General features: G+C 46.9%; 1 protein-coding gene across 1 annotated transcript in view; it reads left to right on the top strand.

The window, feature by feature from the left end:
* Positions 1-16,118, top strand: part of myom1a (myomesin 1a (skelemin)) — a 44,988-nt gene that overhangs the window by 15,593 nt on the left and 13,277 nt on the right. The window contains exons 5-24 of the mRNA XM_080504092.1: positions 49-206; positions 334-426; positions 496-584; positions 1,168-1,212; positions 7,666-7,827; positions 7,919-8,080; positions 9,163-9,304; positions 9,567-9,766; positions 9,935-9,991; positions 10,513-10,637; positions 10,756-10,939; positions 11,211-11,385; positions 11,606-11,727; positions 13,204-13,400; positions 13,537-13,663; positions 14,289-14,473; positions 14,575-14,689; positions 14,798-14,954; positions 15,033-15,139; positions 15,223-15,267. Of these exons, the coding sequence (XP_080360218.1) occupies positions 49-206; positions 334-426; positions 496-584; positions 1,168-1,212; positions 7,666-7,827; positions 7,919-8,080; positions 9,163-9,304; positions 9,567-9,766; positions 9,935-9,991; positions 10,513-10,637; positions 10,756-10,939; positions 11,211-11,385; positions 11,606-11,727; positions 13,204-13,400; positions 13,537-13,663; positions 14,289-14,473; positions 14,575-14,689; positions 14,798-14,954; positions 15,033-15,139; positions 15,223-15,267 (2,647 nt within the window). The remainder of the gene's footprint in view (positions 1-48; positions 207-333; positions 427-495; positions 585-1,167; positions 1,213-7,665; positions 7,828-7,918; positions 8,081-9,162; positions 9,305-9,566; positions 9,767-9,934; positions 9,992-10,512; positions 10,638-10,755; positions 10,940-11,210; positions 11,386-11,605; positions 11,728-13,203; positions 13,401-13,536; positions 13,664-14,288; positions 14,474-14,574; positions 14,690-14,797; positions 14,955-15,032; positions 15,140-15,222; positions 15,268-16,118) is intronic.

Raw genomic sequence — 16,118 nt, forward strand, 5'->3', positions numbered from 1 at the left:
CCCATTCTCAAATACATCTATCACATAAAGAAAACCTTCATCCTGTAGCTGGAGGAATGGTCTGAGTTTCGTAAGAAGATGAACCCGGACAGCCTGACTCACCCCCCCGAGTTCATCATCAAGCCTCGTGGCCAGACCGTGTGGGAGGGCAAGACTGTGAAGCTGCACTGCACCGTGGCAGGATGGCCCAAACCCCGGATCGCCTGGTGGGTTCCTCCGTCATGACAGTCGCTCTGCGGACAACTTTTCTGTCCTCAGTTCTCAGATCATCTCTGTGGTTCTCTTCCACCCCTAAAACACTCAACAGAACAAACAAGCTCTCCTCTCTTCCAGGTACAAAAACAACGTACTGATCGATGCCAAGGCCCACCCCGAGAAGTACACCGCCGAGAGCAGCTACAACATGCACTCCCTGGAGATCAAGAGGTACGTGAGCTCATCTGGTCCACGTGTCTCAGGCTGCATCGTCTCTCAATCTCATTGCTTTGTTTTCAGCTGCAACTTCCTGGACACGGCACAATATTCTGCCTCAGCCCTCAACGTGAAAGGAGAAGCTTCGTCTGTGGCCACCATCATTGTCAAACGTAGGTCGTCTCCACCAAACCATCAAATCTCTTCTTTCAGATCCTGATTAATCACCTTGTTCTCCGGCCTGCTGGAGGCACAGCAGAGCTTCAAATAGTGTAAACCCCAGTTTGGGGTTCAGTTCAGCCCAACATTTCGGTATGTAAGCAGGCAGAAATGGCAGAGATGGGAATCGAACCTGCCACCTTCTGATTGGGAGACGCCCATACTTGCATGTTTCGCTTAAACGTTTGTGACTGAAACTGACCTTTCTGCAATTTCTAACCAAGTAAATTGAACCTTGAGCCATAAAACTTTCAATTTTCCCTTTTTTGTGTGATTTGAGCAATATGAGCTGTTTTTAGCTCTGTTTTAATCCTTTTATGTCCAGGAGATAGGAATCCTTTTGAAATATAATCTGGCGTCCAAACAAAATCACAATTTTTTCTATCAAATGATTTAGTGAAGCTTCGTGGAGCCACTATTGAGGGGCTGTAGAGCCACATGTGGCTGCAGGTTACGCACCTCGAGTTGAATCAGATCTCGATTGAGTGTTTGAGAAGAGTTCCTGTCACCATGGTGACTGAGATGTTACCTCTACAGGGTTCCAGGAATGTGAAGAAGCCGGTCCACTCGATCCGAAACCACGTGAGACACACACACACACACACACACACGCACACACACACACACACACACACACACACACACACAAACTATAATTGTGAATCATCTCCTTTTGCTCCAAGTTCTTGCAATTTGCATGAGACCTGAATGTGTTAATGTTTTGTGTTTCATGACAGCAAGCAGGACTAATCTGAGAGATCATTTATATTGTCTCCCGAGGACACCTAGTCACAATGACAATGGGGGGGGGGGGGGGGGGGGGGGATTAGGGGGGGCTCTTGACATTTTCCTGACACATTTTCATTGCAGACAGTATTTAAGTGGAGCAAGCATAAGTGACGGTGGACAAGAAACTTCCTTTAACGGGACAAAACCTGCAGAACCAGGCTGTTGTTCTGCTGTCAGAGAGAGAGAGAGCGAGTGAGCGAGAGAGAGAGTGAGAGAGAGAGAGAGAGATTTTTTGATTTTTAAAACACTTTTTTATTTACACTAGATTGTCAGAAGACGGTTACATTGTGTGTCAGACATTTTTTTTTTTTTTTTTTTTTTTTTTTTTGCAAACAATCATTTTTTTAAAAACCGTGCAAACTGCAAATCTTCATTTTCTAAAAAGCACAGAATGTTCTTAAAACACCAGACCTCTTTAAAAGAATTCAGGTTATTGTTTTGCTTAAAAAAACGGTATTCAAGCCAGAGTCTGGATTTGACATTGACTCGCCACACTTCCATGACATCCTGCCCTTCTTTGTTCTCCACCATGTTCCTCCTGCTGACGTAGATCGCCATCTTGGCCTCACCTGAGAGGAAGTTCAGGAGCTGCCATTTTTCTTTTGCACTTTTTTTGTAGCCAGCTCCCATAATAAAAATCCTCTCAGTAAAAACAACACTAAAAAGACTAAAAACCATTGTTAAAAGAGTGAAGAAACCTGCGAGTCTCTTGCACCCAATAAAAACATGGAAAACAGTCTCTCTCTGTGCACAAAATGGACAAGTGTTTAAAACAGCAGGGTTAATGATGGAGATAAAAGCGTTTGAGGTGATCGCACCATGTAAAATCCTCCACTGAAGGTCTCCAGTCCGTTTCTTTAAGGGGGGTTTGTAGAAGATCCTCCACTGTGGACCAGGTCCGCCCTGACCCAGTCTTTGTGACCACACAGTGGAGGGTCTGTTGCTCAGTCCACCCTTGTGGATGCTCTTCACACAGTTCTGATAAAATGTTCGTTTGTCTGCCTTGTGTAATGACAGTCTTTCAGGCTGTGTGGTTTCTAGGAGGGGGCCGGACAATCCCCCCAGCTCCGGGCTCAACAGGACCTCGGGGAAGGGGTCTGCAGCGTCCAGGGAGAGGTCTCCTTGGTTGTACTTCCTCAGGAGGCTCCTGTCTCTGGCTGTGAGGACCCTCCTCCAGGTCTCCAGGAGCCTCTGGGACACCCGGACAGACTGCAGCATCAGGAGAGAGCCCAGGGCCTTGATGTTGCTCAGGTCCGGCCCCACAGCATCCACAAGCTGACCCACGGTGAGGGTCCCAGACTGGATCAGCCTTCCCGTCAGCCCAGGAGTTGTTGCTCCGCTGATATCCAGTCTGGCTCCGTGGATCAGGGGTTCTTTCAACAGCCAGTGCAGAGAGTCGGCTTTCAGGCACCTTCTATGGGTAAATAGAGCCCAGCATTTAAAAACACTTTGATAAAATGGAGGAAGCCCTTTGAGATTTAGTAATTTAGGATCAGTTAGGAACAGAGCATTATCCAACCCCAACTTACTGGCACGCCTCAGGATGCAGCTGGCCACGCCTCTCCACACCAGATCTGCCGGGCCTGTGAGGAACCTCTGCAAGAACTAGAGTCTAAAAGTGGCAGTCCGGCTGGCCAAGTGGACAAGGCCCTGACCCCCCTCCTCTCTGTCTAAAAAGAGCACCCCCTGTGGCACCCAGTGCAGACCATCCCAGAAGAAATCTATTATTTTCTTTTGAATTTGAGCCAGGAGACCTGGAGGAGGGTCTACACAGGTGAGCCGATGCCACAGCTGGGATGCTACAAGATTATTTAAAACAAGAACCCTGCCTCGGAGTGACATTTTTGGGAGGAGCCACCTCCACTTGGAGAGCTTACCCTCAATTTTTTCCGTGACGGTCTCCCAGTTCTTCTGAACAAAATGTTCTTCACCCACATGTATTCCTAAGTATTTTAACCCATTTCTTTTCCAGGTTAAATTCTGGGGAAGAACTGGGAGACCGCCATGCCACCTGCCGATAGCGAGGGCTTCACTTTTTTCCCAGTTGACCCTCGCTGCTGATGTCACGTTAAAATCTCTGATTATTTTACTTAAAAGGTCTATTTCTTCCTGGTTCTTGATAAAAACAATGAGGTCATCCGCATAGGCGGATAAAATCACGCCTTCACTAAAACCCGGTAAAAACACCCCCCCACACTAGAACGTATCTTATTGAGGAGGGGTTCCAGAGAGAGTGCATAGAGCATCCCAGACAGAGCGCAGCCCTGCCTGACACCTCTACACACTCTAAAAGGAGCACACAGACTGCCGTTGAACTTCAGCACACTCTCAATGTCTCTGTACAGCACCTTGATCTTGGCTATAAAACCAGCGCTGAAACCGAAGCTTTCCATGACCCTCCAAAGGAAGTCGTGTTCAACACGGTCAAAAGCCTTTTCCTGGTCTACTGAAATCAGACCAGCATCTATATCCAAAGAACTAGAGACTTCCAAAATACCCCGAATCAGGTGGATATTATCCACCATGGACCTGCCGGGGACACAGTAGGTCTGATCCCGGTGGATGACCTGCTCCATAGCTCTCCCCAGCCTGGAGGCCAGGACCTTGGAAAGGAGTTTGTAGTCCACACAGAGCAATGACACGGGGCGCCAGTTTTTTATGTCCTGCAGGTTCCCTTTCTTAGGGAGCAGAGTGAGGACTGCCCTCCTGCAGGACACTGGCATGGAACCAGAGGCCAGACATTCATTGAACACGTCCAGGACATCCTTGCCCAGGATGTCCCAGAACGTTTTGTAAAACTCAGCGGTGAGCCCGTCAATCCCGGGAGACCTGCCCGTTGGCATCGCCTGCAGTGCTGCCCGCAGCTCCTGCATTTCTAGGCAGGCCTCCAGATGTTCGTTGGTCTCCTCGGAGACTTGAGGCAGTTCCCTCAGGAACCCCTCGAGGAGACCTTGCTCCTCCTTGTACTCACTCTCGTACAGGGACGCGTAAAAGCTCACCGCTCTCTTCCTCATCTGGCTTGGTTCCGAGATCTCCTGCCCCGTGTCTGAGAGCAGTGCGTGGACCACTTTCCCCTGGACATTCTTTTTTTCCAGGCTGAAGAAGAAGCTAGAGGGAGCATCCATCTCATTGATATTTTGGTACCGGGACCGGACCAGTGCGCCCTGCACTTTAACGTTCAGCAGGTCGGCTAAAGCCATTTTTTTACTTTTGAGGCTTTCAAAATAGCCTCGATCTCCTGTGGACTCTCTTAGATGTTCCAGTTCCACTATCTCGGTCTCTAGTTTCTTCAAAGATCTGGTGATGTCACTTGTGACATTTAGGGTGTGCTGCTGACACAGGAGTTTGATTTGGGTCTTACCGTGGTCCCTCCACTGCCTAAGACTGCTAAAATCACCTTTCCTCTGTCTAAAAACCTCCCAAAAAAATGCTAAAGCCTCTCTAAAACTTCTGTCCAAGGTTAAAACTGAGTTAAAATGCCACTAGGCGCTTTTCGGTACAACATTCCGGACACAAATACTATTTAAAAGTAAACAATGATCAGTAAAACCAACAGGTAAAATGTCACATCTCTTAAAAACATTAAAATGATGTTTAAAACAATAAATACGATCTAACCTGGCTGAGGAGATCCTGCTCTCTCTAAAGTGGGACCAGGTATACTGACGGCAGTCTGGATGCATCCTTCTCCAAACGTCCACTATGCCCTGAGAGTGGACCAGCTGCTTCAAGGCGTGCTGAGAGGCTGGATGAGGCTCTGCATGGTTGCGGTCTAAAGCCGCGTCTTCCGTACAGCTAAAATCCCCACCCAGAAACAAATAGTCCTCCGACCCACACCCACTTACCACCTCAGTTAACTTGAGGAAAAACTGCTTGCTCTCTGCACCGGCTGTTGGGGCATAACAATTAATAAAAACACATTTAAAATGGTGGAACTGAGCTTTAACTAAAAGCAACCTCCCCCCTACACAGTGCTGGACCTCCAGTGAGTTGGGGTTAAAAGCCCGGGAGAAGAGGAGGCCCACTCCTCCACTGAGAGGAGTGTGGTGGCTCAAAACGGCCTCCCCTTTCCACTCCTGCCTCCACTCAGCCTCATTGCTAAAATCACTATGGGTTTCCTGAAGGAACAGGACGTCTATCTTTTTGAGTGTGGCTGTCTCATAGATTGTTTGTCTTTTCCTCAGATCTCTGGCTCCGTTTACATTTAAAGTACCTAGTTTAAAAACATCCATAATAAAGGAGATGTTTAAAACCAGGATAAAAACAATAACATTAGTTAAAATAAACTTGGCTGTCAGCTTCATCTCGTAGCTGCTTTTTTGTTTTCAGCACAAGTTTTCTTAATCTAAAACCCTCCTGCTCTGTGAGGCCAGACTCCTGTCTGCTGCTCATATGGAGTCTGGCCGAGAAAATAAAAAGACTGAGGTCTGGGAAATGCTCCTCTATTTTCACTCCGTGCTGATTTTTTGTCTGTTGTAAAAAGATTTTAAATTTTTCTGCACTGTAGGGTATTTTTGTTGTTTTTTGAGAACTGTTAAAAGAAATATCGCTGCTGTCTGACACACATTCACTTTCACCGTCTTCTGACACTCTGTTTTCTCCACAGCTTTTCTTTGCATCTGTGTTTTTGGTTTTTTTCCTCCTTTTTGTAGGTTTGTTTTTTGCGCTCTTTTCCTCCTCCATCTCTGCCTCCTCCACCTGCTCAGCCCAGGCTGCACTCTTTCCTGGCTCCTCCACCTGTTCTGCTCTGCAGCTCCTTCCTGCCTCCTCTCCTTCCTCCTCCACCTGCTGCTCCTCAACAAGCTCACTTTTTTTGTTGTCTCCTACTTTTTCTCCTTTTCTTTTTTCTCCCTCCACCTCACCAGTGATATTTACAATTGTTTCATTCACGCTGCATTCAGTGCCATTCACTCTTTCTCCCTCCTCCCCAGCCCCACCCGACACACTCTCCTCACTCACGCTCACATTCACACATTCCCCCGGTGTATTTACATCACTCACCCCGTGCTTGGTGCTCTCCTGGTCGGTCACAGCAGCGCGTCTCCTCGGTGAAGCCCGAGGAGCGGCGATCGGTCGCTCAGATCGAGCCCCGGCCACCGCATCTCCCGGGAGCCCGGACCGCGGAGTCACCGCCGGGGGGGGGGGCCCCCCAGGCGGAGGTCCGCGGCCCCGGCACCGGGGTAGCGGCAGCCGCGGCGGCAGCGCCGGGGGTCTCCGCAGAGCCGGGCTGAGTCGACTCAGCTCGCAGCGGACAGGATTTCACCGTGTGTCCCTCCTCACCGCAGCCGAAACATTTCATTCCAGCTGAGCTCGCGAAAACAATGTAGTCATAATCATTTACTCTCACACGGAAACGGAGGCTGAGCTCCTCACACCGGTTATTGAGTATCATAAAGACTTGTCTCCTGAAACATGTCGTGTGTTTCAGCAGCGGAGACTTAATTCCAGAGGCCATGTCTCTGTAGCAGGAGACTACTGTCCCACATCTGGAAAGCTCCTTAGTTAGGAGCTCGTCTGGCGCATAAGGAGGGACATTGGACAGGATGACCCGGACAGCCGGCTGAGACAGCGGCTGCACCTGGACAAACCTGTCCGACACGGTGATTCCTGTCTCCACTACGGAGTTGGCCTTCTCCACCTGGTCCACAAAGACCACCACGGCACCGTTCATCCGGGCCGCCGCCTTCACGCTGCTGTAACCCACCTTCTCCCCCACAGCCAGAGCAACCTGCTCCACGTTGCAGGGGAAAGGTGCAGAGATGCGCACCCCGTGTTTGCGGGTGAGCTTCCTGAGCTCTGACATGGCGGCAGCCAGTCCCCGGCAAACACGGACCACACAAACCCACCGAAACCCAAGAAAGATTGAAATAAAACAAAAGGTGCTCTGTGATTATTAAACTACAGTGATTGTGAACATTAACAAAGAACAGAACAAGAAAAAAAATCACATAAAACTGTGACAAACGCTCCCCGCTCACACACGCTCCCAGCCCTTCCACACTCCCAGCATGCACCGAGAGAGAGAGAGAGAGAGAGAGAGAGAGAGAGAGAGAGCGAGAGTATTCATTCATTTCATTCATTTTATTATTTATGTCATTCATTTAAAACAATGCAACAACAGCATTTCATATGAAAAGGAGCAGAAAGAAGTAAAACGTATAATGTCTGCCCCTTATCAACACAATATACAGTATATATAACACTTTGCTCAAAACAGCCTCATGTATTTCATGTCTCTGTGTGCAGATGGATACTCCCCTGAGCATGGCGTCACGTTCCTAACAAGCATCATTGATAAGTTCGAGGTGGCCTTTGGCCATGAGGGGGAGACGCTGAGTCTGGGCTGCACAGTCATCATTTACCCCACGGTGAAGAAGTACCAGCCTGAGGTGGTGTGGTACAGAAACTGTGAGCACAGGGCTGGCTGAGTAGATTTCTGAGAAGAAAACAGAACCTCACCTTTCCACATGTCCTCTGCACCTGTTGCCTGTCTCTCCAGCTGTTCCCTTGAAGCCCTCTAAGTGGGTGCACACCCACTGGTCCGGGGAGCGTGCCACACTCACACTGGTCCACCTCAACAAGGAGGACGAGGGCATGTACACCCTGCGCATCAACACCAAGTCTGGATTTGACTCCTACTCTGCCTACGTGTTTGTCAAAGGTGAGGAGCCCAATGGTTGCATTCAGTCCCCCTTCCTCTCCCCGGCACCTTGTCATGAACCTGCTCACACCTTCACAAAGCTGTTTGCAGAACACTATATGGCTGGAAAATCGACTGTAATTAAGCAATAAATAATTACATTTCTTTACTGTATTTAAAAATGTATGGACAATTACACAGATAACATTTTCCAACTTCCAATTCCTCCCATTTCCCCTGCATAGCTCTCACAGTCTGGGAAAATTCTTCTTGATGTCACCAGAGGTCCCTTTCTTTGTTGGTTTCATCATCTTTAAGATATAATCCAGTCTTTTCGAAGAGTACGCCTGCCAGCCAGTGGTTATGAACAAAGGTATCAGGATAAATCCAACAATGCTGGGCGGACCGTACAGGCAGCCATCTTACTGATCATGTCACGTAACCGATAATAGTTTCACTTTCATTTGACAAATGAGAAAAACCAAATTCTTCAACCTTTCTGACCTCTTTCCCCCAAATAAAAGTAATCTTTAACCTTTCAAATGAAGATAACACAGCTCATAAAGTTTATATTTATTATTCATATACATATATAACTATAACATGTGTTACATGTATGATAGTTCAGAATTAAAGTCTAGAATCGTCACTTTATCACATTTTTACCTGTTTTGGCTTTTGACCTGTGTACATTTTTGTAAAACATTTTTTTCTGAGTTTTAGCTGTTTTTACTTAAGATAAAATTGAAGGATTCTGGTGTCTAAATAAAGTATAATAAGATAAAATATGTCTTCATAATGCAGTGAAAGCTTCATGGAGCCTTATGATTCATGATCATGATTTAGTCAATAAAACTGCTTTGATTTTGAAGGTTGTTTATTTTTCTTAGTTTATGGCTGTGTGCGATTTTCATGAAGTCACAATCACCACAAGATTGAAGTTTGAGCAGTTCAGAACCAACGTCACTGACCTGACGTGACCGTCTGCAGTGCTGTTGCAGGACGTGTATTTCTGAAGTGGTTGAGTTTGTATCATGCTGTGAAGTAAATGAGAGAGACGCTCCCAATGTCTCTGACCTGGAGGGTTGAAACTGTGTGTGCAGATGCTGATGTGGAGGTGGAGGGGGCCCCTGTGGCCCCCCTGGATGTGCGGTGTCAAGATGCCAACAAGGACTATGTGGTGGTGACCTGGAAGCAGCCGGCGGTGGAGGGCAGCAGCCCCATTCTGGGATACTACATCGACAAGTGGGTCTGCAGTAACTGCCATTCCTGTCACTGTGGATGTTATAATGTTTGACTGTATTTTGGAGGAAGAGTTGAGCTGAATGCAGCATTGGTCAGAATTTCTCAGTGTTTCTTCAGCCGGGGTGTTGACCCCCGATGGTCTGCTTCCTGAAAAACAGCAGGTGTTTCTTCAGTTTGTGTGTGGGAAGGTAGAATGAAGGACTGCATGTGACACTGGAGCCTCTTCATTGAGTGTGATGTGCTGTGTGCGTGGTGTCGGCAGATGTGAGGTGGGCACCCACCACTGGGCTCAGTGCAACGACAACCCTGTCAAGTACGCCCGCTTCCCCGTCACCGGCCTGGTGGAGGGCCGCTCCTACATCTTCAGGGTGCGTGCGTTCAACCAGGAGGGGGTCAGCCGTCCTTCCCGGGTGTCTGAGCCAGTGGTTGCCATGGACCCCTCCGACAGAGCCAGCCTCAAAGGTGGGAGACATGTCACCTGCTCAGAAGTCCCTGAGACGAGGAGTCCTGACAGTCACTGCACACGCACCCATGGAAAACCTGGGCTTCATGACACAAACATACAAATAGTGACAGCACAGACTCCACACATGAGGAGACTAACAAATGGTTAATGCTTGGTTCTCTCAGCGGGACCCTCAGCACCTTGGACCGGGATGATCAAGTTCACAGAGGAGGATCCCACCGGTACGATAACGTTTCAAACTTCCAAACGCATTTATCTAAAGTTCCATTTCTGATGTGAAAAGAAGACAAGAGGAGAATCTGGATATTAGGACAGCTTTTCTGACTGGACTTCAGATTCTGGAGTTAAGCGTTGGCTGTGACCTGCTGTGGGACAGTTTGACAGGGGCAGTATGTCTGTCAAACTGAGCTCAGCGAGGACAGAAACACAAAGCTGTTTTAGACACATGCAGTCAGAGGAAGAAAAATATAAATCTAAAGACAAAAATATAAAAATCAAGCAAAAGCTCAATACAATAGTGACCAATGTTTTATCTGTCTTTGGGTCAGCAGTTCATGTGTGTTACTGTTCTGTTGCTGGTTTAACAGATCTAGATAAAACCAGAACATCTATGACCCCCCCACTCCTCAGTGCACCAGCTCATCTCTGCCTTATTCCAACAAGCACATGTTCATCAGCACCAGATCGCAGGAGGGATATCATCAGCTCATGCAAAAATCACAAAGGCATCCTCTTCCTGTAGTGGGCGTCATCCCCGGAGAGCCGACCGATGTTGTAGTGACTGAAGCAACTAAAAGCTACGTGGTCCTGGCCTGGAAGCCCCCCATGCAGAGGGGTCATGAAGGAGTGATGTATTATATTGAGAAGGTGAGAAGAAACACCACACTGTGTCTCTGAGTGTGAAGAACAGGCTGAATCAGTGCAGCACAAACAGACAGAGCCCAGCAGAGCTCTCTGTCTCATGCCTCGTCTCTGTGGACCGCAGAGTGTTTCAGGGTCCGACACGTGGCAGAGGGTGAACACCGGCATGCCTGTCAAGTCTCCACGGTTCGCCCTGTTCGACCTGGCCGAGGGGAAATCCTACAACTTCCGGGTGCGCTGCAGTAACTCTGCTGGCGTGGGCCAACCCTCGGTGTCCACAGACGACATCACAGTTGGGGACAAACTGGGTGAGTCTCCTGCCTTGAGACCTGCAGTTCAGCACAAGAGTATATCAGCTAATGTCCACCAGTCCATCAGTCTCACACACACAATCACATTCATGCCTACAAGGTAATTATAGCCACCAACTGACCCCACGCACACGTTTGTGGACCGTAGGACGAAGAAACCTGTAACGTGTGATGTGATATACTGAGAGCTGCATGATGATCTTGTCATCCAGTTAGTTTCTCTGAATGATCATGACTCTCTGATTTCTTCTTTCCTTCTGGTCTCTAGACCTTCCCTTGGCTCCTGGCACTCCGGTGGCCGCCAGAAACACCAACACCTCCGTGGCAGTCTTCTGGACCGCCTCTAAGGAGGTCAGCCACTTAGCGGGCTACTACATTGAATGTAGTGAAGTGGGCACAGATGTGTGGATGCCCTGCAACAACAAACCTGTCAAGCAGACCAGGTGGGGCCAATCTGAAGATGCAATCACAGCACAGAGCTGGAGCTCAGAACACAGAGCTGTATTAACTGTTGTTGTTTTTCAATACACATATATGAACTATAAATAGTAAAGTCTGTGGAGATTTCTTGTTTGCACAAGCATCACATTACATTAAAGTCCAGTAGAGGCTGTTTCTGACCAGTTTATGAGGATCAACACTGACATTGTGTGCTGTGTTCAGACTTGTGTGCCATGGTTTGACCACTGGGATGAACTACGTGTTCCGAGTGAAGGCGGTGAACGCTGCAGGATACAGCCTAAGCTCCTCCCAGTCTGATCCCGTCATCGTACAGGCTGCCGTCTGTGAGTATCTTCATTTTTCTGCTGCATCCATTACACTGAATCTTCTGATAAACTCATACATAGTTTGAAACGTTCATTTTTACCAGGAGTGACTTTTTTTTCAAACATGCACTCAATTAATTTACTGATCTCCAAACTCAACTGTGAGCAGATGAAATCATTTTTCTAGACTGAAAAGAGAGCAGACTCATGACACCACCTGATGTTACAAACTGAAAGGGCAGATGTGGTGAGGCTACTTGGTTACATGGCTTTATATGAACACATCTGTGACACCATCAACCCTCATGATGAAGACATCAGTTATTTACTCACATATACAGTAACTGCTTTCATATAAAGTTATTTTCAACTTTTCAACTAACATGTTATTGTTGCACCAGGAGTCTGCAACCTTGATGACAAAAAGAGAAAACTTTACCACTTTACATCAAATAAAAGTCATCTGTCACCAGAAAACATGATTAACCCTGAAAATGAAGCTAAAGCAACTCAGAAATGTTTCATATAGTTTGGTTGTATGTTCCTGCAGCTTATGTTGAATTTATGACATTTCAGAATTTGAATTAACATTTTCCAAATATTTTTTTGAAGTTTGTGTCCATTTTAGCTGTTTTTATAGACTTTTTTTTTAACTGATCTTAACTGTTTCAAGCAGTTTTGACTTTCAGTCATTATTGCTCTTTTCAACTCTTGTACTTTTTAGCTGTTATCACTGTAGCACAATCAGGAACATAGGCAGTGTGAAATAAACAAGTTTTTCCATGCTTAATTAAATGTATTATTTATTCAGAGTTTGCTTTCTGAGAGAAGCGGTTGTAAACTCACCATTTATCAGCAGCAGTGAACAATGATTTCAGTTTAAAATTATAAGACATTCTAATAAGTGTGAACAAATTGCAGACTGCTGATTTAACCAACTTACAGAAGCAGAATCATGTTGTGTGATGCTTTTATTGATTTGTGTTCGTCTGTTTTTGCCATTTGATCAGTCTTAAGGGACCCTGTTGGTGCATGGCAAAGGTGAAGGCTTAAACATTGTGTCCGTGTGTGTGTGTGTGTGTGTGTGTGTGTGTGTGTGTGTGTGTGTGTGCGTGCGTGCGTGCGTGCGTGCGTGCGTGTGTGTGTGTGTGTGTGCTTTTTTAATGAAGAATATAGAGCATGATCCTGGAACGCATCTCCTCTTTGAGAGTTACTGAGTGTCACAGTTGGAGCGTCTGGTTTTGTGTGTTTGATCCGTCACGGTGAGCCTGATACAGACCTGTTCTCTGTGTGTACACTGCATGCTCGCCACTATATTCTGACACTAACCAATCCTACGTCTGTATTCTGGAAAAGTTCTACATCAACTGGAGAACTTCGTGCTCAATGAGCTCGTTTTCACACCACCAAAACATCTTATTAGATTCACTTCTTCTTCTTCACCTTCCTTTCTCCCATAAACGTTGCTAACCAGCTTCTCCGCTGTGCCTGCAGCTGTGCCTGGTAAACCCAGTGATGTGACCATGCTGGAGGCCGTCAGGGACTACATGGTGCTGGGCTGGAACGCACCGGCTCACGATGGAGGTGCCGACGTCAGGGGCTATTTTGTAGACTACAGGGCCGTGAAGGGAGGCATTGTTGGGAAATGGCATGAAATGAACCACCAAGTGCTCACTACAACCACGTATAAAGTAAGTCTACTGATCAAGTTCAGAAGGAAATAAGAAGAGTCTTGCCAGCAGTCAGCTTTCAATGTTGTAAACGAACACTCCTGCTCAAAGCCATTACTACCTTTGAATTGTCTGTGATTGTATTTTTTCCAACCAGGCGGAGAACCTGAAGGAAAATGTTTTCTACCAGTTCCAAGTGCGTGCAATGAACATGGCAGGAGTGAGTAAAGCTTCTCAGCCCAGTCAAAGTTTGGAGTGCAAAGAATGGACCATTACTGTCCCAGGTATGGAAGCTATACAGTCACCACAAAAACCACAACGCAGCAGGCAAGGAAACATAAAGTCATGACACAAAACACGGCATACAGATCAGAAAGACGGATGAAACCCAGGAGATTTGAACAAATCCAACAAACTATGATTTAGCAAAGTGACATGAACTTAACATTTAACTTTAAATACAGATGGACACACTCGATCTGAGACACATGAGACAAAGCGATGTGTGTGTGTGTGTGTGTGTGTGTGTGTGTGTGTGTGTGTGTGTGTGTGTGTGTGTGTGTGTGTGTGTGTGTGTGTGTGTGTGTGTGTGTGTGTGTACAGAGATATAGACATATTTTATTGTTCTGAACTGTATATTTAATTTTGGAAAAAAATTAATTAAATGAAACACGTGAACATGAGGCTCCATGAGGGACTCAATCATTAGATTGCTGACATCGTCAAACTCAAAGAATATAGCAAGTTTCCTATCTAAATACAAAAAGTTGTTCCCTAACTTTCCTTGTTTCTCTTGGCTGTGCCAGCTCACTTAATATTATTTTTGGAAAAGCTCCTAATTTTCCTTTTGTTTCCAGCTCGTAGTTTTTAAGCTTCTGGTCATACAGTTGATGTCCCTCATCCTCTCAGGTGGTCCTGTCGGACTCCACGTGCTGGAAGTCCGTGACTCCTCCGTCGTCATCCTGTGGGAGCCTCCTGTGTTCGACGGACGCACACCCGTCAACGGCTACTACCTGGACCTGAAGCTGGTGTCCACTGGGGAGGAGGGCTGGAAGGCTGTTCACGAGAAGGTCAACGAGGGGAAATACATGAAGGTCAGGAGGATGTTTGTGGAGTTCAGTGCACAAATATCACTGTCAGGTGTTAAATGTTCACCACGTGGCAATGGGACCTGCTGGTTTTCTTGCTGACTCAGGTGACGGGGCTGAAGACTGGTGCTTCCTACATGTTCCGGGTCCGTGCTCAAAATTTGGCAGGAGTTGGAAAACCCTCAGGGCTCGTAGGTCCCGTCCTGGCTCAGTCTCGTCCTGGTAAGTGTGACGACTGAGGAAGTCACATGACTTCACTGTTGAAGCAGCTGAGAAGTGACTGTCACTGCTATGACTACATTCTGATGGACAGGGTTTCTTCTTCCTCAGGAACTAAAGAGATTTACGTTGACGTGGATGATGATGGCATTATTTCTATGGTCTTTGAGTGTGCTGACATGAAAGAGGGCTCAGAGTTTATTTGGTCCAAGAACTACCAGGCCATGACAGATACCTCTCGCCTCACAATTGTTAATGAGAAGGGAAAGTAAGTGTCTTCTCATCAGCCACAGTATCAACCAGGAATCTGGAGAGCTTTCATCCACCCTCGGGTTCTCCTCCTCAGATCCAGAGCAATCTTCAACAGTCCCTCCTTGGAGGATCTGGGCACCTTCTCCTGTGTGCTCACCAACACCGATGGTGTCTCGTCCAGCTATACCCTCACTGAGGAAGGTGAGGCGGTGCAGTCTGTGTTGGTGGTTGGGGGTCTCAGATAGATGATTGTTTTCATTCTGCTTTCTGGTCTTTTCTGACAGGTCTGAAGCGTCTTCTGGATATCAGCTACGATCACAAGTTCCCCGGTGAATATTTATGGTGTTATATGTGACCAGGACACACACACACACACACACACACACACACACACACACACACACACACACACACACACACACACACACACACACACACACACACACACACACACACACACACACACACACACTTATATCAAGTTTTCTTGATTCTCACCTCTGCCATGTAGAAAAGCCTTGTTTTTTTGTTTTCTGTATGAATGAATCAGAATCACAGTGAAACACGATGCACCATACCATCGACAAACTATGCAATGTTCATTCACTGTGTTGCTGGGAAAGTCACCCCGTATTCAGTCAGTGTTCAAAGCTTCTTGGCCACCATGATGCTCCTCATGTTGTCAGACCTGCTCAGTGGTCAGGAGAACCGCTCCGGCATCGTTCACAGTGTCCCTGCCTCTGAGCTCTGATATGGCCAGATCTTCATTGACAGACCATTTTGTTAAAGACACACTTTCATGGACATCGGTTTGACTCTTCATGATGAAGAGTGAAGTGAAGACCCTGAAGCAGAAAGGTGGCCCTAAATCCTGAAACGTCACTGTTTCACTGAGGTGTCTCTCCATCGATACCATGCCTGCTTAATGTTCCTTCTGTGTCAAGTCCTAACCTGAAATATTGAATCAGTCCAATGGGTCCTTTACTGCTGCTCTTATGGCTCTTTTCCATCACACGCTTCTAGCACTACTCGGCTGGACTCAATCGTTTTCCATTATGATATGGTACCACCTTGGCATTGGGGGAGACCTCAAGGCAAGGCAGCCCCAAACGACAGCAAAGTCATTTGTTATGCAACAAAAACGCAAAACAGCTATGGAGGACATGGTGGTGATGGTGTA

Source organism: Blennius ocellaris (assembly GCF_963422515.1).
Source record: "Blennius ocellaris genome assembly, chromosome: 10".
In the NCBI taxonomy this organism is placed as follows: Eukaryota; Metazoa; Chordata; class Actinopteri; order Blenniiformes; family Blenniidae; genus Blennius; species Blennius ocellaris.